Below are 25058 nucleotides of genomic sequence, written 5' to 3' on the forward strand. Positions count from 1 at the left end.
CACCCGAAGCCCGGGCTCCGGCTGACGTCACCTGCCCCCGAGCCGTGCACGCTGATTGGCTGCAGGTGACGTCAGGGGCTTTTTTCGCTCGGCATGACCTCATCCCCGCCGGCGGCCCTGCCCTCCGCCCCGGGCCTGTCACTCGCATCTGAGCGCGGCGGCCGAGCCGGCTCCGCGGCCCCCCCCCGCCGGACGCCGGAGCCCGAGCCCGAGCCGGAGCCGCACCGGCCGCGCCCGCCGAGCCGCGGGGTGGGATGCGCGCCGCGAGCGCGCGTGCCCGCCCGCAGTGCGCGCGCCCGGGCCCGTGCGAGCGCTCCCCGCGGCGGCGGCGGCGACGGCGGCGGCGGCGACGCGGCCCGCGCGCTCCCCCGGCCCCTGCCCCGGCTGCGCGGGCCCCCGCCGGGCCCATGGGCTGCGCGGCCGAGCGGGCGCTCTGAGCGCGGCGCGGGTCCCCGGGGCGGCCCGGAGGCGAGCGTGAACGAGGTGAGCGGGGGCGCCGGGCGGGGGGCGCGGGGACGCGCGAGGCGCCGGCGGGGTGGGGGTTAACCGGCGCGCGGCCGAAGCGCCCGGCCCGGCCGGGTGGGCGCCGCGTAGGGAGCGCTCGGGGGGCTGCGCCGGGCGGGCACCCGGGTGGAGAAGACGGCCTGTAGGTGAGCGGCGCCGGCCCGCGGGGCGCTGGCCCCCAACCCGGCTTGCGGGGACACCGCTGACCGGGCCGATAAGTCCTTCCCCCGCCTACTGCGGCGCCCAGCGGACCCCGGCCCGGCCCACACCCGGCCACCGCTTCGCCACCTTTCTCCGCGCAATTCCTTCTTTTTTTGGTGGGGGAGGGGCATGAATTAAGGACGAGGAGGACCATTGCGATCCAGCGTGGATCTGTCCGAGCCTCTGCGCAAGCCCCAAACGCCCCCGGACGGCCCCCTGCTGGGGCCAGACTTGGAGAAGATCGTCCTTTCCCGGGCCGGGCTGGAAGATGCGGAGGCCTGGGCCATTGGAGCGGAGGGTCTTGGGCCGGTGGGAGCCTCAGGACAGGGCTCGTTCCGCGTCCGGCGGGGAGGGACTAAAGATCCAGCTCCCCGGTCTGGCCAAGCTACCATGGGCTCCCCCACCTCGGGGTGCTCAGCTGGCCTCTGCGGAATAAAGGCCATCCGCCAGCCTGCTGCAGACGCGGCGGGTGCTGGGGGAGGGGCTGGCACTGCCAGGCTGAGTGCAGCCATTCTCGTTCAGCCTATGCGCCCACCTTGGGGTGGGGGGTATGTAATAGTCTGGCCTGCAGGGGAGGGGGCAACAGTGGGCTCAGCCCCCACCAGCTCATCCCTTCTGGGAGAATTTGCCTTCTAATTTGCTGCTACAAAAATGCACTGGCTTCTGCAAAGTGGAGCGCTGGGGCCTGGGCTCCGCAGTAATGGGGGGGCGGGGGGGCGGTTCCATAGGATGGAGGAGAGAGGTGACAGGATCTAGTGTGGCGTCTGCAGTTTTCTTGTGCAGCTTGTTGGGGGGGTGGTGCTGGAGGCCAGGGGAGCAGTGTTCTTCCTGCCCTGTGCCCCTGCTCCTGGGGGTCTGTGGAGGTCTGAGGGTCTGTGCACTCCCCGTGGTCTCCCTGAGACCTTCTTGCTCCCAGGGCAGCCCCGGGAGTGAGTGTAGCATCCAGCGCCCCGTCCTGCTCAGGGAGGACAGATGTCCCATGTGTTCGCTCCTCAGATGGTTGATAAGCACCTGCCAAAGATGGCCAGATCATGTGACCAGGAGCTGGGAGTTCATCTTGAAGTCTGACTGGAACACCTCCTGCTGTAGTCAGCCTAGGGCCCCGGGAGGAGTTGCTGGGCAGGTTCTGGTCCCCTGCTGCCCGCAGCCCTCGGGAAGGCTCCTGGGCCCCAGAGGCTGCCTTGGGGAAGAGCAGGTTCCATGCACAAAGATGCAGAAAGATGCCTGAAGTCACCTTCTGCTCCAGGACCCTTCCCAGCATCACCTCTCTTCTCAGGCTGAGACTGACCTTGGGGCCCAGAAGTTTCAACCAGGCAGAGAGCTCAAGGGACCATGGGCCGGGGGTGGAGGAAGCCAGAGGGTGTCTGCACATCTCCTAGATGTGCAGCTCGTAGGGAGAGGAGAGGAAGGGGCCAAACCCACAGCAAGAGTGACGTGGGTCAGACTCTGACCATCGGGACTGTATAGGCTGAGGCCGCCTCTGCCTGAAGCCCTTGGGACGATGAGCGGTAGATGCTGGCCCAGGTATTTGACATGGCGGGGGGGCGGGAATGGTGACCAGCAGAAGTTTTGCAGATCAGTGGGGCTAAAACAAGCCAGGCAGGAACAGAGGAAACCTAGATTCGTAGGGTCCCGAGCCTGCCTTTCCAAGGACCCACATGCCATGCGAAGCCCTCCTATCCCAGTTCAGCCCCGATCCCCGGGAACTGAGCGGGTAGGGCCTCCACCCCACTGTCTCCCAAGTCCATAGCCTCCCCAGGCCAGGCTGGCTCTGCTTGGCCTTGCCAAGCCCAACCGGGACAGGTGAAGGCCAGCTTGGGTCCTGTGCCACTCACCCCAGAGAGCTGAGGGGGAGCAGAGAGCAGGGGCGAGAACATCTGGTAACATAAAGGGTCAAGCGAGCTGACCTGGTGTGTGCACGTGGGCCCCCTGCCGCCGGGAGGTCACCCCCTACCAGTCTCTCTCCTGGCCTTCTGACTGTAGCAGTTTCTGCCTCCAAACCTTCCCCTGGGTCAGAGTGAGCTGGACACCCAGCATCTCGGGTCCGTCCACCGTCAGCTCCTCCTGACGCCTGCCTATGTGACCAGGCTCCGCAAGGGCTGGAGATACACTGTGAGCGAGAGCTGCAGTCTCTGTTCGCCTGTCTCGGGGGTCGTGGATCCCTAGACGCTGAGCGCAAAGTACTCTGGTGAAGATGCCCTTAATTGGGAGTTTCCTGGTCATGCGTGTGCTCAGGGACATGGATGTGGCGCGTGGAGGATGTGGGAGCCCGTGTGAGGACATGCTCTAGCTGCACCTGGGGTTCGGGCACCCTGGGATCTCGGGGCATTCAGCACACAGAATGTGAGGACGCACGCGTCCAGTGACCACATGAATGTGCACACGCATTGTCGTGTGAGTAAGTGCGCACAGAGCCGGGGTGGACTGGGGGAATGGGGTAAGTGCCAGGCCCTGAGCTCAGCCGGGGCGCCGAGGGGCGTGTCCAGCCTGTATACAGCACAGGGGCCAGGCAGCGCTGTGTCTATGTACCTGGCCTCAGGGAGCCCGGGTACTGCCTGTGACCTCCTAGGCCATGCCCAGCCAGGGCAGGGAGGGGAGGGACCTCCTTCTGCTGTTGGACTAGGGACTGCTGTCTCCTTGGCCCTGGGCCCTCTGATAGGGGCGTGTGGGCCTGTGCCTCCCTCCCACCTGACCCAGCCTCTTGGTGCTCTCCCCCCAGGGAAGGGGTCTCAGCTGAGCCTGGGGTGGTTCTTAAAAGCGGGGAGGCCCAAGCCCCTACCATGTCTGTTGCCTCTGTGCCCACCTGGCCTATTCTCGCCCCACTGCTCTGATCAAGGCTGCCCTGAGCATCTCCACCTCTCCCGCCCTGCTGCCCAGCTCTGGGCCCTGACCCGTGTGTTGCACCTCGGGAGGTGAGGTGAAGGGTCTACCCCCCAGGAGCTCCAGGTCCAAGGAGGCCCTGTGGGTGCGGGTGCCCACCCAGGATGCCAGCTCGGTGTAGGTCTCTCGAAGGAGGGTTGCTCTGGCCAGACCTTGGTCTTTCAGAGAAGGCCTCCCAGGGGTGGGAGGGAGTGAGCCTGTGCATGTGGCTGCTGGAAGGTGAGGAAGGTTAGGACCGGGTGGAGCAGGATGGAGAGGGACTGGCCTGGCTGGGGGTGGTCCAGGCCCAGCTACTGGGCACCTGCAGGGTGGAGAGGGGGTGGGAGCCTGCGAACAAGGAGGGGACCTGGCTCTGCAGAGCGAGCTGCTCCGTGCTCCGTGCTGCTGCCGCAGGAGCAGCGGTTGCCTGGCACCTCTGCTGTTGCCATGGCGACGACGGAGGTGCCAACTTGCTAATGAGTCCCCCTCGGCTGCAAATAACAATACTACACTGGTTAATAGGGCCGAGCCAGAGGGTTCCTTGGGAGGCGGCTGCGGGGCGGGGACCAGGTACCGGGCCTGGGATCAAGCTGCCCACCCCTCCAGCCCTGCCCCCACCCTCCTCCCTGGGTCTCCAACCTCTCCTCCCTGGGTCTCCTCCAGCCTCCTTTCCCATCTGTGGGGTGGGCAACTCTCCACGTCCCTCCAGTCATTTAAGGACCAGAGGGCAGGAGGCGCGCAGGCTGGCCACGGGGAGAGCGAAGGCCTCTCCCCCTCCCTCCCCCTCCCTCCCCCTCCCTTGTCCCTGCACCAAAGTTCCATTTGGCTTCTGTTGTTTTCGGTGGGAGGTAGCCCACCCCCACCTAACCCATGAGGATAGGACCCTCTGGCCCACGGTGTCCCCAGCCCACTGCATCCTTGTCAGGGTCCTGGGCCTCTGAACTGGGCTCTGGTCCCACATCAAAGGGCGGGAAGCTCTGCCCAGGCCTGCTGGAGCAGCGTGTAAAAGGGGACCTGGTGGCCGTGGCCTGTCACGCCCTTGACAAGATTCAGGTTAGAACTCAGGAAAAGCGTCTCAGAACAGCTCAGACAGGAATCGAATGGGGGACCCCTTGGCACACAGGCAGGCCCTTTGGCTGTTGAACTTGCTTGGCGTGGCCTTCAGGAGGGCAGCAGCCCCAGCTGCACCCCCAGGCCTTGCCCCGCAGTTGAGGAGCTGGAGCTCCTGAGGAATGGGGTGTCTGTGAACGGGATCCCAAGGCCCCGGCACTGTCCAGGGCCATCCTGTCAACCCCCTTGTCAGCAGCTCCGGTGGCCCAGCCTGGGGCTGCCCACACCAGGTGGGCCCGGTCCCCACCTGCCTTGCACCTCTGTGACCTCCGCCATCCCCCTCCCCAGCCTGGGAGCTCGCCTGAGGGGGTGGTCCAGAGATGGTGGCAGCTGTCCCCAGTGTCATCAGCGCTGTTTGAAAGGTGACGAGTGTCCTCAGGTGCCGCACCCCAACGCTCTCTGCAGCTGCAGGCTGGGGGCTTGCCGAGGGGGTTCCCTCTCTGTGGCCCCTGGAGGGAGCATCTGTCTCCCGGCCTCCCCCACCCCCAAGTTGGCTGGGGCTGTGGCAGAGGGAAGACCCTGAGTGAATGGCAGCCGTGGAGGCCCCGGGTTCTGTCCAGTCTCATTAATCGGGTTGATCCCACCCCTTCCCTGAGCCTCAGTTTCCGCAGTTTTAAAGCAAACTCATCGTCCTGAGGCTGCATGCCTCTGGGGGGCGCTCTGAGGCTTGGGGGTGCCTAGAGAAAGGCCAGTCCTGGCAGGTGACAGGGAAGATGGGTCTGGCACGTAGGACAGGGGTGGCAGAGGCTTGGCACCAAATTGTAGGAGGGGCCTTCCGCCCAGGCTCTGGAGCCCCCATGTGCCCACCCACCTCCTACTCCCTCTGGGCACCCCTGAGCCGAGAGTCCTACATGTGGGTCACCCACACTGACCTTTGTCCTCGGGTGCCCCCCACCACACCCCATCCTTGGACCTACTGGTCCCCAAAAGGGGCCCCCTAGGCCCCCGGCCACTGCTGTGCCTGGGGTGTCCTGCTGTACTGTCACCCCTGCAGAAGGACGCTGGCCCACGGCATGCCTAAACCTTGGCCTGCAGAACTGGGGTGCAGAACTCCACTCCTGAGGCCCCTCCAGCGCCCCGCCCGGCCTCTGCCTCCATCACCTTGTGGAGGCAGCCCCTCCCCCACACACCCACCCATCCAGATTATCAGCTTATGGAGCGATTGGGCTGTTCGGGGTGGAGACGGAGGGTGTGCCAGGGATGGGAGGGCTTGGCAGTGGGGGAGGGTGGGGGCATGTTCTGGACCCTGCCTTGCCAGGGGTGCTGGGAATTGGGAAGATGTGGAGGCCGGACCGGGGAGAGGTCTGCATCCCAGGGGTGGGATGACAGGAGATGCAGGGGCAGAATGAGGTGTTCTGGAATGAGTGAGGGTCCGTGGACCCAAGGGCCCAGGGGAGGGACCCTCAGGCCTCGTTCTGCCTTTCCAGCCCAGCCTGAGCCCCGAGGCCCTTCCCTCTGTGAGCCCCCACTTGCCTTGCTGTGTCCCGCTGAGAGGCTGGCACCGTGACCCGGAGGGTGCAGGACTGGACGGGCCACTCCCGATCACCCTTCCATGGGTCACAGACTCCCAAGTCGAGACCAGAGGGGTCAGGGAGCTCAACCTGCACAGAGGAGCCAGAGGGAGGGAGGGCCCCATGGGCACACGTCAGGCCCAAACGCTCCGGTGCCCTTGGATCAGTGCCACCAGCAGCCCCTTGAGGCTGGCCCCGCCGACGCCCACCCCCGCTGACGCCCACCCCCGGGGCCTGCAGCGCCGCTCACCGTCCGCCTGTCCCCGCAGGTCTGGCGCCATGCCCGGGCACTCGGAGCCCTAGGCCACACCCGGGCAGTGGGAGCAGCCCCCGCTCACTCCCGGGCTCACCCCCTCCCCACTGCCCACTGCCACGCCATGGCCGGGGACCGGCTCCCTCGGAAGGTGATGGATGCCAAGAAACTGGCCAGCCTGCTGCGGGGTGGGCCCGGGGGCCCACTGGTCATTGACAGCCGCTCCTTCGTGGAGTACAACAGCTGGCACGTGCTCAGCTCTGTCAACATCTGCTGCTCCAAGCTGGTGAAGCGGCGCCTGCAGCAGGGCAAGGTGACCATCGCCGAGCTGATCCAGCCCACCTCGCGCAGCCAGGTACCGCCGCGCGCCCACCCGTCCTCTCCAGGGCCCTCCGGGGGCCTGCGCTGGGGCAGCTCCCCTTCCTCTGCCTTCCAACCTAAACTGGGCTCCTAAGGGTTGGAACGTGAGCCGTCTAGAGCAGTTCCCCGCTCCCTCCTAGGGCTACAAGAAGGCCCCTCCCCCCAGGGAGGCCCTCGCCGACAGGTTCTACACCCGTCCCCCCTTCCTTCCCTCCCAGAGCCACTGACCCCGCCTGGGTCCCCAGTCGGCCTGCACTCTGATGGCTGTGAGGACTCGGAAGAGGACAGGACTGGTGGCCGAGGGTCTCACGCAGACAGCTCATGTCCCCAGCCCCCGTTCTTTCCCCTCTGGAGTCTTGAGGACCAGGAATTCTCTCTGTGGCCCCCAAGAATGTCTCAGGTCACCTGCAGAGAACAATCCTGTCTCTATTCCCAAGGAGTGTTGAGTCCGCACTGGGGAGGGACCGGGACCGCTGGGCCATGACCTGGGAAGGCAGTGGCACCTCCAGTGGGGGAGGGGTGGCCCGCCAGGCAGCCCAGAGCCTGAGGGAGGGGTCTTGGTCTCAGGCCCTGCCCCGTGCAGAGCTGGGATGTGAGAGGACCCAGATGGGAGTCCCCCCACCCCAAGGGCAGAACCGGCTCCCTGTGGCTCCAGTGAGGGGAATCCAGTGATTAATAACCCCTAGCGAGGACTCCCGGCCAGAACGCTCTCCCATTGGCTGCCGGTGACATCATCTGGCCCAGGGTTGGCAGCTCAGCTGGCTTAAGGGCTGAGTGTGCTTGGGGGGCGGGGGCATCAGCTGCCATCTGAGCAAGAGCTGCTCCACATCTGGGCCCCGGTGGCACCCGAGGGGCGGGGGCAGGTGGAACCCCCGCTTCCTGCTGCTGCTGCCTGGATCACTGCGGGGAGGGGTCTTGCTGCAGCCCTCAGTTTCCCCATCACGGGCTGGGGAGGGAAGGAGAGCCCAGACCCAAAAGCCCCCTCCCCCTTAAGAACCCCCGAAGTGTGCCTCCCGGATCCCTGAGGAAGAGTTGATTTCCCTCAGCCTCCCTGTGCTCCTGCCATCTGGCCACCTGTGTGCACCTCCCGGGAGCCCCACTGCCTTCCCCGTGTCTCCTCCACACGGGCCTGGCCCACAGTGTCTGTTACCTTCACTCGCGTGAGTGCGCGCACCGGGCTCAGCTGTGTCGGGGATGCGTGTCCCCCTGGCCCTCCCTGCTCCGAGGGTCTGCCCGTGTGGCTGTGGGCATTTACACCTGTCCAGGTGTGAACTGTGGCTGGGTGCCTGCCCCCACTCCCCTTGAGGCACCCAAGCGGCAGCCCCTCCCTTCCATCGCCTGACCAGCAGCAGCAGTGGCAGCAGGGGATGGGGCAGCTGGCAGGTACCCGGCCACCCTGACCTCTGCCCTCTCGGCCCCCAGGTGGAGGCCACGGAGCCGCAGGACGTGGTGGTCTATGACCAGAGCACAAGGGACGCCAGCGTGCTGGCCGCAGACAGCTTCCTCTCCATCCTGCTCAGCAAGCTGGACGGCTGCTTCGACAGCGTGGCCATCCTCACAGGTGCGTCTGGAGGCCTCTCTCCCCATGCCGCTGGCAGCTTGGTGGGGGTGGGGGGGTGTGTGTCTCAGGAGTCATGTTCTGGGTCTGCCTCTGCTCTCCTCTCTAAGCCCCGAGACAGCGTGTGCTGGGGCAGTGGGGGCCCGGTGGGGACGAATCTCCGTAGCTCTGGAGTTCTCGGGGGCTCCAGGGACCCCTCCTCTGGGCCGCCACACTTCAGAGCCCCCTCCAGCACAGGCCCATCCCCACCACCAGCAGGTGAAGAGGTGGACAGGAGGGAACCCCCGACACAGGCCTGGGGCAGGGGAGATGGGGGAGGAGTCCAGGCAAAGACCTGGTCTGCCTTGGAAACCACCCCCACCCCGCCACACACACACACACACACACACACACACACACACACGCGTGCACGCGCGCGCACACACACACACACACACACACACACACACACGGCACTGAGCCAGAACTTGTCCCACACAGGGGGGTCCCCTCAACACTCCAGCTGGCACAGGTGGCCTCGCAACAGCCTACTTGATCGTGACTGCTGTCTGATGGGTGAGTGGAAGTCCCCACAGGGCTTCCCATTCCCCAGAAGCAGCCTGGCCAGCCCCCCATACACACACGCACACGCACGCACGCACGCACGCACGCACGCAGGCTGCACTGTGGTTCTTACCGACTCCTTCCTCCTGTAGGCAGTGGCTAACATCTGCAGAATCGACCCTCTGCCCACGTGTCCCAGGGCCTGTCCCAGGGGCATGTGGCCTCCCTGCCTGGGTGCCCCTGGCCTCTGGTTTCCCAGGGCCATAGCAGGCGGGGAGATGGGGGCCCACGCTGGCGTCACCCCCGCCCCCACACAGCTGGTGGGATGCTTCTGTTCATTCGGCACACCTGCCCTGAGCATCTACTGAGCACAGACGGGGGTGGTGGTCGGTGGGCACCAGGCTGGCCCTCATGTGCGGGGAGAGGGGCTGCAGGCGGGCTCCATCAGCTGCAGGAGCCGGGCAGCTCTGGGCAGACCTCTCAGAGGAGGAGCTGCACGCCTGCGTGCTGCCCTCTACGCATGCGTCGTGTCCGGGACGGAGGGCTCTGCATGCCCGGCTCTGCGAGGTCAGAGGGTGTCTGCATCTGGCTGTGTGTGTGTGTGTGTGTGTGTGTGAGCTCTGGGAACCAGAAGCCACAGAACTGCAGACCCTCTGATTTAGCCACTGCCGCTGGGCTCAGTTTGGGGACCAAGCAGTGGGGGAGTTTTACAGGGGTCCTGGGCAGAACGGGAACCCTCCCAGGGCCCAGATGGGAGCCCCTGTGTGTGTGTATGTGTATGTGTGTGTGGACGCACGTGTGCCCTAGCCAGAAGTGACAACCAGAGGCCCTTCTGGGAGTCTGAGAAGAGGGTCCTGGAGCAGCGCCCTCCCTTTCCCCTGGGCTGTCCAGGGAAAGCCCAGAGCCTCTCATGGTCTGTCTCCCTGGGGGGCTGGGGGGTCACCTGGGACCCGGCTGTGCCCCGCCTGGCTCACTCAGCCTCAGCAAGCACTGCCTCACCCTGCAGGGTTAGAGTATTCGCTCCCATTTCTCTGAGGGCCAAGCCAGGAAGCAGCCATGACCCCCCACCATATGAGGAAGGCTCATAGTGACACCAAATCAGGACCCAGACTTGGGGACAGCCTCCTGGCCTGGCCCACAGTGCCCACCTGAACCAGTGAGGACGGCAGGGCAAGGCTGAGGGGGTTAGAGGGATGCTGCCCGCCCACAAAGGGGAAGTGAGTCTCTTCCCGGGGGTCACCAGCACAGGCGGTGGGGCTCCGCAGAGGCCGGAAGGGAGGACCAGACCCCCTCCGTGGGTGGGGCACAGCCAGAGAGAAGGCATCTCCAGGACATCGAGGTTTGCTGGAGAGGGCGGTGGGGGCGGGCCGTGCCGGGGTCCAGAACCAGCTGCCGTGACCGCTGCCGCGCCCCTCCCCCCACAGCTGCTCCGCTGGTGACGTCCGGTGGGGGCGGGCATGGGAAAGGGAGCCTGGCCCTTTAAGCGGCGGGCGGTCCTGCCCAAGCCGGCTGCGCCCCGGTGCGCGTCCCTGCGGAATGCGGGCTGGTGATGTCGCCGCAGGCAGCTCAGCCCGCGCGCGCCGCCCTCGGACCCTGGCCGGAGACGGCGGCGGGAGCGGCCCCTGCGCGGAGGGTGGGTGTGGCCCCAGCCCGGGACCGCGGCGGGGCGGTGGGGGCTCCCGGGCGCGCCGCCCCGGTCCGAGCAGGAGCGCGTGGTGGGAGAGGCGGGTGGGGCCGGGAGTCCTCCCAGGACGTGCGCTTTTGTGCGGGTTCGGGGTTTCATTGTGCAGCCTGGGAGCTGCGTGTGGCTTCCCCTGACCTGCGAGGCAGAGAGAGCAGGGGGTTGGGGGGGGGGGGTCCCTCCGAAAGGAAGGTGCCCTGGAGGGCCCTCGGCGAGGCCCTGAGAGTGCGGGCTGGGGTGGGAATGGGGGACCTGCAGAGGGTCCAGGGCTGCTGGCAGCCTCCCTTGTCACCTATCCCCAGAACCTGGGGTGGCCCTGGAATCGCGGAAGGACTGGAGTCTCAGGCGCTGCCAGACCTGGTGTCTACAGGGGCTTTGTAGGGGGCACCCCAAGCTGCCTGGCTCTGCCTGGAGGGGGTTCCTGGGGGTTCCAGGAATTGCAATGAAGGCTGGCAGGTCTCTGCACCTGCCCTGAGACTCTCTTTAGGTGGGAGGTTTCTGATAGAATTCCCCCAACCCCATACTTGTCTGTCTTCGCCGCTGAGAGCGCAGAGAGTAGGGGAACCGCGGCAGAGAAGAGTCTTCGGAGAGACGGTGCACACCCTGCCTGTCCCCGGCAGGCGCTGTCCTCCAGCAGGAGTATCCCAGGGGCCCCTGGCTCTGGACTGTGCGGTGGGGCCCACCCCGGCACCCAGCTCAGCCCAGCCTCCCCCGCTGGGGACCTGAGAGCCACGGCGTTGTCCCGCCGACAGTCACCTGCTTCTCCCTGTCCAGCCAGCAGGTTTCTGAGGAAGGGGCCCCTTTCCCTCCAAGGCTGATACCTCCACTCCCCTAGCCTGGAGGTCCCCCACCTCTGTGGCCCCCCAAGGTCTAGCCTTTGTTGGGGGCACAGGGAGCGCACACGGCGGGCATTCTTGTTGGGCACCGAGCTGGACCGGGGTGAAGGCTGAGGCCACCAGGCATCTCTGTCCTCCGGAATCAGCCAGGTCTCTGGGACCAGCTGCGTCTGTGGGGCAGGGCAGGAAAGCACAGGGCCCCCGCCTGGCTCCCCTGCCTCCTCCGCGGGATGGGGTAGGCCTTGGCCCAGTTGTTTCTTGGTCATCTTCCCTGAGCCTCACAACAATGCCTGAGGCGTGCAGGACCAGGACACTGAGGCCCGCGGTCACTCGCAGAGTCAGACGTGTGCCCGTGGGTCCCCCTCAGCCCTTTCTGGCCAGCGGAGGGTCTCCCTCCACCAATCTGTGGCCCAGCGCACACGTGCGGGAAAGGCGGCAGGACACATGCCAGCCACGTGTATAGCGCGTGGCCTGCGCACGCTCCAGGTCCCCAGGGTTCCCAGCTCTCGGCCCAGCCTCTGCTCCTCTGTAGTCCCCTGCTGGGTGGAATGGAGCCGTAACCTGAGCGCAAATGCCCCTGCTGGCTGTGCCAGCTCCAGTGGGTGATGTCATGCCCAGTGTGGGGGGGCGGGGTGGCCCTCAGAAGCCCTTGCCTCCCGGTCCTGGCATCCAAGCCTGGCCCGGGGCTCCCGGCCAATTGGAGGCAGGGAGGGATTGCATCAGCCCAGGGGGAGAGGCAGGAAGGCCCAGCCTGGCCCAGGCCACGGTGTGAAGGGGCTGGTGATACCCCCGCAGGAAGACCCCCATGGCCTGTGAGTCCGCCCCTCTGTGGGCCCTGCGTGTGCAGGGCCCATCATTTCTACGGGCCCCGACTTTTATGGGCATCACAGCGGCGTCCTCAGCGAGGCCAGCCCCTGATTAGCGTGAGGAGGAATTAGCGCAGGGGCAGGTGATGTAAATGTGCCGGCCCACGCCCCCGAGACTGGCCTTCCAGTACCAGCACCGAGACCAGGTGCTCAGGCCAGAGGCTCGCCGGCCAGCACCAGCTCGGGCTGGGCGTCCGGGTGGGTGCGGCTGAGCCGCGCTGGTGGGTGGGTGGCCTGGCTCTCCTGCCCCAGCCGGCCCAACCCCTGACACGCGTCTCCTCTGCTCCTCCTGCAGGGGGCTTTGCCACCTTCTCCTCCTGCTTCCCCGGCCTCTGTGAGGGCAAGCCTGCTGCCCTGCTGCCCATGAGCCTCTCCCAGCCCTGCCTGCCCGTGCCCAGCGTGGGCCTGACCCGCATCCTGCCTCACCTCTACCTGGGCTCCCAGAAGGATGTCCTGAACAAGGTGCGTGCACAGCCGGAGCCCGAAGCAGCTCCTAGGCTGGTCTGGCGGAGTGACGGATGCACACAGGTGTGGGGGAAGCACGGGTTGGGGGCGCGGGAGGACCCAAGGGGGCCTGGCAGGACCAGAGCAGGGCTCGGGCAGGGCCTGGCCAGGCTGGGTGGAGAGGCAACTCCCTGCCCCTTTGGCAGTGCAGCCCACATGCCAAACTGCTGATGTCACTGGGCCCCTGGCCAGCCCTGAAAGAACCCCGTGTTTTAAAAATGGTGACGAGGGAAGAGGGTAAAGCCACCGCCCAGGCAGCCCAGCCGTAAAATTCCTGGGAGCCTACGGCAGGCGGCAGGCCGTAGGTGGGGCTCTCAGGGGCCGCCAGCCTCCTCACCCCCCCGCCCCGTTCCCCGACTCTCCCCTCCTCCCCGCGTGGGGCCTGCAGGCTCCTCAGTGGGAACAGGGGAGGCTCCTGAGCCCAGGGCTCCAGAAGCCAGGCTCCCACCACGAGAGCATCCCAGCTTTCGGGCCTCCTGCCCGGCTGCACCCTGTTCCAACCTGTTCTCCCGCCCTCCCAGGATCTGATGACCCAAAACGGAATAAGCTACGTCCTCAACGCCAGCAACTCCTGCCCCAAGCCTGACTTCATCTGTGAGAGCCGCTTCCTGCGCATTCCCATCAACGACAACTACTGTGAAAAGCTGCTGCCCTGGCTGGACAAGTCCATCGAGTTCATCGGTGAGGTGGACAGCACCCTCCTGCCCAGTCCCGGGGGAGGGCTGGAAGCAGGGGGCCAGGAGGGCAGAAGTGCTGTGTCCCAGGGGTCCTGAACCTGGGGTCAGGGAAGGACTGTGCAGCCCCAGCCCTCACCTGGTCCCCCTGCCCCCAGATAAAGCCAAGCTGTCCAGCTGCCAAGTCATCGTCCACTGTCTGGCCGGCATCTCCCGCTCCGCTACCATCGCCATCGCTTACATCATGAAGACCATGGGCATGTCCTCCGATGACGCCTACAGGTAGCCCCTCCTTCCCTCCTGGGCCTGGTCCCTCCCCTCTCTACCACTAGCCACTGGATGGGCCCAGCAGTGAAGGGCACCCACCTTTGGCTGCCCCAGCTGCGGAGGGGGACCTGAGCCTAGCCCTGGCACACTTGGGTCTGCACATCAGCTGTGTGCCCCAGAGTGGGCAGTGTGGGCAGGGGAGAGTCAGGTGGGCAGCCTGGCCTGGCAGGAGCCCCGGCCCCATTGAGCGGCTCTCACCCCAGGTTCGTGAAGGACCGTCGCCCGTCCATTTCGCCCAACTTCAATTTCCTGGGCCAGCTGCTGGAGTACGAACGCAGCCTGAAGCTGCTGGCCGCCCTGCAGGGCGACGGGGCGTCCCACCCTGGGACCCCGGAGCCCCTCCCGGGCCCTGCCGCCCCACTGCCGCCGCTGCCACCACCTACCTCAGAGAGTGCTGCCACCGGGAGCGCAGCGGCCACCGCCACCAGGGAGGGCGCACAGATGGGGGGTGGGGAGACCCCCACCCCCGCCCCCGCCCCGGCCACCAGCGCGCTGCAGCAGGGCCTGCGTGGCCTGCACCTCTCCTCTGACCGCCTCCAGGACACCAACCGCCTCAAGCGCTCCTTCTCGCTGGACATCAAGTCGGCCTACGCGCCGAGCCGGCAGCCCAATGACCCCGGGCCCCCCGACCCCGGGGAGGCCTCCAAACTCTGCAAACTGGACAGCCCATCGGGGGGCGTGCTGAGCCTGCCCTCCCCCAGCCCCGACAGCCCGGACGCGGCGCCCGAGCCACGCCCCCGGCTCCGCCGGCGGCCCCGGCCCCTAGCCGGCTCCCCGGCGCCCGGCCTCGGCCTGAACTTCGGTGACGCCGCCCGGCAGACTCCGCGGCTCGGCCTCTCGGCCCTGTCGGCGCCCGGGCTGCCCGGCCCTAGCCAGCCGGCCGGCCCTGGCGGCTGGGCGCCGCCGCTCGACTCCCCGGGCACGCCGTCCCCCGACGGGCCCTGGTGCTGCAGCCCCGAGGGCGCGCAAGGCGCAGGCGGCGCGCGGTTCGCACCCTTCGGCCGGGCCAGCGGGCCGGGCGCGGGAGGCGGCGACCTGCGGCGGCGGGAGACGGCGAGGCCCGAGGCCCGGGACGCGAGGACCGGCTGGCCCGACGAGCCGGCCCCGGAGACGCAGTTCAAGCGCCGCAGCTGCCAGATGGAGTTTGAGGAGGGCATGGTGGAGGGGCGCGCGCGCGGCGAGGAGCGGGCCGCTCTGGGCAAGCAGGCCAGCTTCTCGGGCAGCGCGGAGGTCATCGAGGTGTCCTGACCGCGGCCGGGAGCGGCCCCTCCGCGGGGACCCGGCGCCCCCAGCCCTTCCGCTGCCCTCGGCTGGGCCCGCTATAAATACATATTATATATAATGCAATGAAAGGTAAATGGTTTTACTGCGATTTTTATCGAGAAGTAAATATTTCAATTTTTTATTTATTTAAGCTGTTCATTCTGGCAATGATTTGGCAACAGTGCGGGCGGTCCTCGGAGCTCTATTTTTACTGTCTGGTATTTAAACTGAAACCCACGTTTCTAAGCAATATGAGGCCACCTTCAGTTGCAAGCTGGGGTGCCAGGCCTGGGGTTCCCTCCTCCCCCCTCCCCCAGGAAACACTGCTGACCGTTGCAAAGAGGCTGCTGAGCTTTCGTGCACTTTTTACATAAGGGGTAAAAAAGATAAAAAAACCTTTGCCACAAACTGAGCCGCAGAACCTCCCTGCCCCTCCCCCCCACCATGACCTCCTCTCCTGCCTCTTCCTTCTCCACTGCTCCTTTCTGGGCCCTTCACCAAAGCCATAGGTGGGAGGAGGCGTCCCGGGAGCTGAGGAGGCACCGCCAGCCCCCTGCCAGCTCAAGGCGCCAGGTCTCGGTGCCATAGCGGGCACCCCCACCGCCCGTGCCCCCGGGCCTGTTGCCTGGCAGGTGTCGGGGGCCCAGGGTGTTCAGAGGACTGGGGTCTGGAAGAGGGGAGGAGCGCGGTGAAGGGGGCTCCCGGGTGTCAGGTGACATGGGTCCACAGGGCAGGGACTGGAGGTGGAACGCCCCCACCCCTGCCCGAGCCTGGGTGCAGTTTCACGGGGTCAGGGGAGGCTGCTGCCTTCTCCTCCGCTTTGGGGGTGCCCCCTAGCACCAGCTGCCAGTGGGAGGGCCAGCAGGAGGGGGAGCTTGGCCCCTGGGGGTGGCAGGCGGGAGGAGCTGGGCCGCCAGTGCTGGCTCCACTGATCAGAGGGGGCAGACAGATTTAGGAGCTTGTTCTGCAGGTGGAGGTCCCTCCGGGAGGAGTGGCTGGCTCGCAGAGGGAGGGGGCAGTCAGTGCCTGGCAGACCCTTATGCCTCCGGGGGCAGGGCCTCAGCTTGGGAGGGCCGCCTCCACGTAAAGATCCCTGATGTGAGCAGATGCAGGCGTCCCCCACGTCTGCCCAACCTCCACAGGGACCTCGGAGGAGAGAGACCCCTGTACCCCCCTCTCCTCTCCTCTGAAGCCTCCCCGGTATCTTCAAGGTGACATGCCAGTCCCTACTCCCAGGTGGCTTTTTGGCCCAGGTGGGCCAGCCTGGGGGTGAGGGCAGGAGAAAAGCCCCAGCTACCCCTCCTCGGTCAGTGGGACCCAAGGCTTTTGGAGGCAGGAGTGCGTGTCCCCCAACCTTCAGATGTCCTAGAGTGTCCAGGAGTGGGGGCTGGTCACCTTGAGGAGAGGCCAGGGGCTTGGCAGAAGGGGTGGCCTGGGCAGGACTGAGTCCTCAGGCTGGCATTGGTGGGGGGGGCGTGCCTGCCCCCAGCTGCCCTCTGGCTGTTTCTTCTATTTGTTCTTCTTTTGACCCCCGCCTTATGTCCCGTCATCCCACCTTTGAACAAAAGTTCTGTTCCTGTTCCCTCCGTCCCCACCCCGTCCCCCAAGAACATAAGCTATCATTGTTGTATTTGCAATCTATGGACTAGAGGTTTAACTATTTATTACTATTGGTTAATTATTATTATTATTATTATTGATTATGTAAATTTGCCTCCTGTCTGTCTATCGCGTTGTGTTTCTGAGGTGACCCCGGGCGTGGAAGATGCACTGGTCCCCCCTCCGCGCCCTACCCCTAAGCTGTCCAGGAGACAGTGCTCAGGGCCACTGGTTGGGCCCCACCACCCTGGGGGCAGGTCCCACGGCCCGTTCTCCCCTCCCTCCGTCCTTGTCCAGGGCTGCAGAGCCCTGTGGCTTCTGTCCTGGGGCGCGTGGAGGGTGTTGCTCTTGAGACACTGGTCGAAGTGAGCAGCTGTGATGAGAGAAGGTCCTGTCTCGGCCGCCCCCGCCCCCCGTGCTGGCGGCACTGGGCAGCGGGCAAGAGCCCCTCCCTGGTCACTTCCACCCACTGTCCCAGGCGGGGAGCGGGCAGGGCCCCAGCCCTCTCCAAGTCTCTCTTGGCCCTCCCACCCCTCCTGCCGGCCCAGCGCCCTGGCATCAGGGGTCCCCCAGAATGGACCCGGCCCCCTCCTATTATTTGCTGGAAAGTCCAGCGGAGGAGAGGTGGCAGGTCCCCCCGCATGGCTCCCGGTCCCTCTGGACTGGGCCGCCCCACCTCAGAGCCCCTTCCCCAGCGCGGACACTCTCTGATTCCTGTCCTGTCCCCTTCTTTTGTATTTGGAAACGACGTGTTGTAATAAATCCTGAGATGGATGTTTTCTCCACGCCTCTGGCTGCCTCCTTCTTTGGGCTGGTGGGCGGTGGTGTAGAGGGGCTTCCTGGGGCCAGGAGGCTGGGGTATGGGGCCTGGAGAGTCAGACTGCCCCCGACTCACTGCTCAGAGCCCCGAACCCAGAACCCAGTGGGCCTGCTGTGGGGAAGGGGCAGGTGTAGGATGTAGAACAGCCTTTTTTGCTGTTTCAGGCTACTGACAATTTAAATAACTTAGAACTGTATAAAATGGAAACTCAGTTTTGCCCCTCAGCTGCCCCCACCCCACTCTCCAAAAATAACCACCGGGAATAGTTGCACACCTCCCTGCAGAGCTCCGCGTGTGTGCATGCGTGAGCAGCGTGTGGGTACACGCATGTACGTACCGCACAACAGCTTGTCCTTCCCGACAGAAATGGGGGTCTAGCTCTACAGAGTGTCTGCAACTGGCTTTTACGCTATTGTTTAAATTACTGATTGAAGGTTCAAGGCCCAAAGGCACACAAGGGTAGCTGGTGGGAAGGACTGATGTGTGTCCCCAGCCACCGGGTTCCTCTCCCTGGCACCAGCGCCCCCCTGCAGGCCTCCCCACCTCACTGCCGGGGCTGCAGAGACTGCAGTGGCAGTGCGGCGGGGCTGAGGTTCCCCGGCCCACGTGTGTTTACAGCCGCTGCCCTGAGCATCCGTGCGGTGCTCTCATGGGACACATTTTAGACCTGACTCCTCTGGGCCACTCCAAAGTTTGCCCGGCCGTTACCATAACAACGGCTCTGCCAGTGCTGAGCGCTTGCTCTGTGCCAGGCACCACTCTCAGAATTTCCTGGGACCCTCACCTCCCAAGTCTCTGGGCAGCCTCCCCAGCAGGTCTGTGCCCTGGGCCCCAGGGTCCTCTGGCTAATGCAGTGCAAGCTCCCCGCAGGGGGTCTGACCCTTCTCGGAGGTTTGGGCTGCTTATCCTGGGGACCCTCCCCCTTTGCAAGCAGGCAGGAAGCCCAAACCAGTGACACCAGCCAGACCTGTGTCTGTGCATATGTGTGTGACCACACACACGTGTTATATGAGCACATGTGCATGTGTGTGAGCACACACACGCGTGTGTGGTAAATGTGTGTTTCAAGAAGCAAGAGAAAGTGAAAGGGCCAGGCCGGGAGGGCCAGGGCTGCGGAGGAGGGAGGGTCCTTGAAGCCTGCATCCGCAGGAGACCTCAAAGAGGCCGAAAGCTCGAAACATTGACTGCCTCTCTGGCAAGGCTATTTTTAGCTCGAGAACATCTATTTATAACTCTGGCAGCCCCCTGGAGTCAATGAAAGGAGGACTGGAAAAAGCTGACGGCAGTTTGGAGCAGCACCTAACCCTGAGGGAGGTGGGGTGCCCAGCAGGGGCCCTGGGGCCCGCGGAAGACTCCGAATCCCCCAGGCTCCCAGGGGTCAACTTGCCCAAGCGCTGAACAAGGCAGGTAGTGAGGCTAGATCTGGACCCTGGGGGCCGGCCTCCCCCCCTGCTCTCGACCACCACAGTCTGGTCCCCACCACACCAGGTCTCCTAGATGCTAGGCACCCCTTCTTCTGCCTCTGTGTCTCCCCCCTAGGCCAAGAGCTTTAGGCACTTGATGGGTTTGGGATGGGGCGGGTAGATGGGTGGCATGGGATTGTCTGCGGTTGGTCTCAGCCTATTGGCAGCGATGCCATGGGCTAAGGATGCCCGCGGCCCCTGCTTGGGCCTGTCCTACTTGTAGACGCCCCCACAAGTAGGACACACATTTGATGGCACACATCACAGCAACGACCATCAGGGAACTTTGAATAAACAAGGTTAACTACCAGGCCTGAAGGTACACAGTACGCCCGGGGTCACACAGAGAGGTCACCGGTAGAGAGAGACAGAGTGTGGGCCTGGGGTTCTGCTTGTATTGGGGTCGAGTGGGGGGTGCCTAGGGTTTCGTGGGTTCACTCTTTACTGCTGAATTAAGACATGAGTGGGAATTAAGGGAAGGGAAACACGGGGTCACACAAGGGGTCAGTTATCTAGGTCACCCAGGCTTTCTGCATGGGTACCCTCATGGGTGAGGCGGCCTGGCTCTTTAGCTGTGTAGTTGGCATTGTGTTTATTCCACACGGGTGTCTTTGAAATGAATGCCTCAACAATCAAACGCTTAGTGTCAGGCACTAACTTTACAATCAAAAAAGCTAATTATCAGGCATTTACACTACAGGCGTGGGTGGATGGGTGAGTGGGTAGATAAATGAGTGGGTAGGTGAGTGGATGGGAGGGAGAGTGGATGGATGGATGGATGGATGGATGGATGGATGGATGGATGGATGGATGGGTGATTAAGGAGTGGATGGGTGAATAGGGGTATATGGATGGGTGGCTAGGGGGTAGAGGGATGGGTAAATGGGAGGAAGGCAGGGAGGGAGGGAAAGAAGGTGGGTGAGTAGTAACCTCCTATCACACACCTAGTGCACCTCTACTAGTCGGCCGTGTATTAAAGCTGTGTGCTTACCTCCATCCTCCCACTGGACCATAGGCATCCTGTCCTTGCTAAAGAAGGTGCCCAGTGAACGTTCAATGAATAAACCATAAACTACCAGTCTCGGAGCTGCACAGCACTGTAGAGACTCAGTCAACCCTCTTCAAGGCCCAAGGAGGGGAACCAACTTCTCCAATGTCCCCCAGAGACTCAGGGTCAGCCTCAGGGGCTCCTCAGGCCCCTTCTAGCTCAGACCCTGCTTCTGTGGATGGGTCTGTCGACGCACTCCTGAGGCTCAGAACTGATGGGGCTCAGAGCAGGGCAAGAGCGAAGAGGGCCGGTTCTCAGGAAGGCTGTGGGTGGTGGTTTGGCCTCCGGAGGCCAAGCTGTATGTGGAGAGGCTGGGGCACGTGTAGGGAGAGGGCAGAGGTGGGATTGTGCCCTGCTGGGAAGCTGAACACCTCTGGCCAAGGGATGGGAAGGGAGGCACGGCTCTGTGTGGCTCTGGACGGCAGGTAGGCTGGGGGTGGGGTTCATCTCTTCTGCAGAAAAGTGGTCCATCCTGAGCAGGGGAGAGGCCCTCTGCCATCCAGGAGAAGCCATGGAGCCTTCGAGGTCTGAAGAATGGAAATGGGGAGTTGGTGTCCCGTTCTCCCAGAAAGGGAGGGGGCTGGGGGCCGGGCAGACAATTGGGGGTGGGGCTGACTCCCAGCAGGGCTTCTCGTGGGTGCCTAGCCCACCCAGTCAGTGGGGGCTCATCAGGCTGAGCCCCCGGAGAAACCTCATCCTTTTTGGCAGGGGCAGGGGTGTCGAGACTACTAAAAGGCAGTCCCAGGACCTGCTTCTGGCCCAGGGGTTGGGGGTCTCCAGACATGGGGTCTTTTTGAAGGAGTGGTAGGGCCCTGATTATGTGATGATGGCTTTAGAAAGGGAGAAGGGGTCGGGGACAAGAAGGAAGTGGCTCCCCCTGAGGACGGGACCAAAGCTGGTCTTGGGCAGAAGGGAGGGAAAGAGGCTGCCAGAGGCGGCCAGTTCCCAGAGCAAGAGCTGGGGAGGGGGGCGGGAAGGACAAATGAACCCCCACCCCCACCCCAAAGACAGAAAAGCTGCGGGTCAGGGTAACGCCAGGGCCAGGCTTGGCCAATTCTAGGCAGGTCCCTGGGGGAGCTCCCTCCAGTCTTTCAAATCCGAGCCAGCTTTCAAACTTCCCGGCCTGGGGAACTGTGGGGGGTAAGGGCTGGGGAGGGGGAGGCCTCCAGGAGGCTGCGGCAGGTGGACCTCGGTTTCTCAGTCTCTGTGCAAACACCACGTGTGAGACCAGAGCTGCGAAGGCCTTTCCTCAGGGCAGCCCAGCAGGGCAACTCTGGGAACAGAGGGAAAGCTGTCCCTTTCCCCGTCCCTGCCTTGAATTAAGCGGGGTACCCCGCCCACCCGCCGCAGCACGTGCGCTCCCGGGACTCCTCGCCGGCGCCCCAGCCCCAACCAGGGCGCTCTCCCCGCTTGCACACCTGGGGCCTCCGCGCGGGCCCAGCAGGGCAGGTGACTGTCCGGGATGGCGGTGTTGGCACCATGGGCATCCGGGCGGGCGGAAGCCAGACTCAGCCTGACGCAATTGGCGGACGTAGCTATAAATAGCCAAGGAGAGCTTGAAATAGAAGTGGGGGGAAGGGAGAGGGTGGGTGGTGAGGGGCCGGAGTCCTGGAGAGCGGCGGGAGGAGAAAGGGCCTGAGCGCCAGACACCAAGGGAGGAAACAAAGCCCCATTTTAGAGCGCGCCCGTCCAGTGGGTGTTCACACCCGGAAACATTTGGGGAAGCAGGGTGAAGTCCAGTCAGCCCAATGCCCACGTTGGCGGGGGAGGGCGGGGTGGGGGTGGGGGGTCTGGGACAGGATGGTGACCAGTGCCGGCCACAGCTCAGAGCCTGGCTCTCGGCCTTCGGCTCCCAGGTGACCTGAGGGCAGAGCCGCCCCTCCTCCCGATGTCTCCCAGGACCGGCAGAAATGAGATTTCGCTCCTCTGCTCCTTCCCCAGTCAAGCCCCTGGCGCTGGAGACCCCTCAAACACCCCCCCACACACACTCCACAGGGACCCGGCATCAAGGGAAACTAGGCCTGGCAGGAAGGAGGCTCCGCCCCCTGCACCTTAACCTGCACCGTCTACCAGAAACTCCCTGGCTCAGCGGCATTGCCCACCTGCCCCAGGACACGCTGCAGCTTACGGGGGTCCCACGTATCTCGGGCTCTGGACATCTAGGCCAATACCGGGCAACCACAGGCCTGCAGGACTAAGACCCCACGTGGGCCCAGAGGTGGAAGAGAGAACCCCAGGGCTCCCTCCCTGAGTATCTACCCTCCACCCCCCCACCCCCACTCCCCTGCAAGTGATTTGAGACGTAGTTTCAGACCTCACTCTCTCTGCGGTTCCCCCACCCAGGCGCCAATCCCCCTGCTCCTGGCCTCTGCTGGTGGTCTGCCGTGGGGAGCTGGGCGGCAGGCGTTAGGGCAGATCAAGAACAAGGGGATGGCGCGGGAGCAGATAAGGCCCTTCCCCGTGAGTCAACCCTAACAGGAAACTCCAGGAAGGGCAGGATTTGGGGTCGAAGGACGGGGTGGGGGAGGGTACGGTCGGGGGCCTCACCTCACCCAGCCGGTGGCTGGCCGCCCTGCTCCTCCCCGAGGGGAAGGATGCGGCTGCACCGCCAGTGGGGGGACCGTGGGCGCGGTCCCACCGGCAAGGGCGGGGCTGTCCCGCTGGGCGGTGACGTCAACCCAGGTGTAGGGGCGCCCAGAGCCTCTTGGCTGGGGCGGGAGCAGCCGGCCTCTGGGCCCTCCGGAAGCGCCCCCATCACACTCCGGCCCCTGGGGTCCCCCTCCTGGGAGCCCAGACCCCACCCTACCGGCGCGCACAGCCGGGCCAGCCCCGGGCTCCCAGGACCGGGAGGCTGGGTGTGGTGGGTGCGCCGCGGGCTCGCGCTGAGCTCACGCCGGGAAGGCCGCGCCCACTCCCGGACGCCGCCAGCCGGGCCCGCCACGGCGTCCTTCATCCTCAAAGCGCCGGGGCCCCTGGGCTCCCGCCCCTCCGCGCTCCCCGGGCCGCGAGTGGAGGGGGGCGCGGTGAGCACCTGCTTCGCGCCAAGCCCGAGGGCATCGCGCCCCCGCCCCCGGTCCGGCCCCAGGTGGGCAAACACCTGCCGGGCGGGGACGAGGCGAGCGCCCTTCCCGGCGTCCCGGGCCGAGCCACACGAGAGTAGGCCTGCCCGCTCAGGGGGCGCGCTGTGAGCTCCTCTCCGGCCTCGGGCTCCCACCCCGCGCTCCCGGAGCCGGGAGAGCAGCCCGGCAGCGCCACCTGCTGCCCGCGCCCGGGGAGGGGCGGCCGGTTCGCGGGCCGGGACCCCCAGCCTCCGCACATCCCGGGGGCCCTGCAGGCTGGGAGGAAAGCGTGGCTTGGGAGTTCGGGTCTTCAGCGGTCTCCAGCGCCACGGCACCCTGCCCCACCCTCCTTCTGAGGCCTTGCCCTTGGCCCATCTGCAGCCTCAACTGCCCACAGCCTCCACCTGCTCCGGGCCTCCCAGCCCCACCGCCACACCCTCAGAGACACATCTGCAGTCAACAGCCACAGCTGTGTCTCCAGCCAGATTTCATCCTTGGCCTTCAGACCCGGAAAGGCCCAGATGCTGGGTGCCACCTACAGTCTAGCTGGCATCTCGGCTCCCTCCCCCGCCCCTTGCCCACACCCCCTCACCTCCCTTCCCCGCCCTCACCCCACGGCCCTCCAGTAAGCAGCACTGGCTGTGGCTCTCGACTCTCTCACTGCAGCCCCACTCGCTGCACCCCCCATCTGGGTGGTGACGCCCTCGTCCAGGCCTCCAGTCTCCGGTCTCCTCCATCGGCCCCACCCGCACTCGCCTCCACTGAGCGGCCTACAAAGCACCCTCCTTCTGCCCGTCCTTCTCTCTCCCTGGAAGGTGCCCCTGCCCTGGTCTGCAAGTGAGCTCCATGCTCGTCCATGGCTCCCCCAGTCTTAGGTGCAGGGCCTCACTCAAATCCCCCCCATTGCTGTGCAGATATACACACTTGTCCCCCTCCGTTGGGGGTCTGCCCACTGCCCAGCAGGGCCTGGCACTGAGAGTCCCTGGTCTCTGCCTTCATGTTCACGTGACATTCTCCCGTGTGTGTGTCTGTGTCCAAATATCCCGCTTATAAGGACACCAGTCATATTGGACTAGGGCCCACCCTCATGACCTCATCTTAACTAATTTCATTTGGGGAGACCCTATTTCCAAGTAAGGTCACACTCCGGGGCACTGGGGGTCAGGACTTTGACGTATCATTTTGGGCGGGACACAGTGCAGCCCATGGCGCGGGCGTCAGCAGGTAGACGCGCACACTTCAGGACGACCAGGAAGCCCCTCAGACCTTGCTCACGGCGCTGCTCAGCAACTGCTCTGGGAACGAGGCTTTATGGCCGCAGAGCCGGCCTCCCCTGCTGACTAACTGGGGTCTTCACAGACCAGGGCAGGCACCAGGTTGATCAGGAAAAGCCACTAGGGGCCGTCTGGTCCAGGGCTCCTCATCCGGCTTGCCATTCAGGATCTCCTTCGAATACAGATCCCTGGGCCCCACCCAGACCTACAGAGTCAGACCCTAAGGAGGGGACAGGGCCCAGGCATCTGTATTCCCGAAGTTTCTCCAGGGAGCCTGCGGCGCCTGCAGACTAGGAGATCTAGCATTTGGAGACCCCCGATCTCGTAGCCCCCTCCCATTGGATGGAGAAGGGTGAGCCAAAGCTGGCTCGCGGCAGGGCCGGGAGGAGGGCCCAGTCTCCTGGCTCTTTCCTGGGCCTGGTCCTTTCACTGCTACCAGCCAGGGGCCATGGCTTAGGGGTCCTTAGCCTGTCCTGCCCCAGCCAACCCAGGGACTCGAGCTGGGGAAGGCTGGATGGAACAGGGCAGAGGCTGGGGGGGAGGGGAGAGGCCAGGGGTCGCCGGCATTAAGCATTAGCACGGCCCCTGGCCAGTGGTAAGTGCCCGGGAAGTAATCCCAGGTGACAGTGATTCCTGGTGTCTCTGTGGATACCTGGCCCTGAGCACCAGTGCCCACCCCCTCAGGGCCTAAGCCAAATGCCCCACAGAGGGGGCAGGGGGAGGGGCACTGGAGCCTGAAGCTCTC

General features: G+C 65.1%; 1 protein-coding gene across 3 annotated transcripts; it reads left to right on the plus strand.

Annotated features, from left to right (window-relative positions):
* The first annotated feature begins 211 nt into the window (after positions 1-211).
* DUSP8 (dual specificity phosphatase 8) lies at positions 212-17434 on the plus strand. Of its 3 annotated transcripts, XM_082476494.1 has the most exons (7): positions 212-483; positions 6455-6793; positions 8221-8359; positions 12578-12744; positions 13308-13467; positions 13619-13742; positions 13991-17434. In XM_082476494.1, exons 2-7 carry the CDS (start codon positions 6563-6565, stop codon positions 15033-15035), a joined length of 1866 nt encoding a protein of 621 aa, XP_082332620.1. In that variant the 5' UTR covers positions 212-483; positions 6455-6562; the 3' UTR covers positions 15036-17434. The 3 variants fall into 3 exon arrangements, with proteins under 3 accessions (XP_082332620.1, XP_082332621.1, XP_082332622.1); XM_082476495.1 differs by lacking the exons at positions 212-483; positions 6455-6793 and adding an exon at positions 7037-7198; XM_082476496.1 differs by lacking the exons at positions 212-483; positions 6455-6793; positions 8221-8359 and adding an exon at positions 10380-10532.
* The last annotated feature ends 7624 nt before the right edge of the window (positions 17435-25058 follow it).

The sequence above is a fragment of the Balaenoptera physalus genome, assembly GCF_965194825.1.
Source record: "Balaenoptera physalus genome assembly, chromosome: 10".
Classification (NCBI taxonomy): Eukaryota; Metazoa; Chordata; class Mammalia; order Artiodactyla; family Balaenopteridae; genus Balaenoptera; species Balaenoptera physalus.

Bases quoted from the DNA above. Each gene is read 5' to 3' on its own strand.
- DUSP8 (XM_082476494.1), top strand. From the start codon at position 6,563: ATGGCCGGGGACCGGCTCCCTCGGAAGGTGATGGATGCCAAGAAACTG. The intron at 8,360-12,577 runs GTGCGTCTGGAG...CTCCTCCTGCAG, and splicing joins CAGCGTGGCCATCCTCACAG to GGGGCTTTGCCACCTTCTCC. The intron at 12,745-13,307 runs GTGCGTGCACAG...CCGCCCTCCCAG, and splicing joins AGAAGGATGTCCTGAACAAG to GATCTGATGACCCAAAACGG.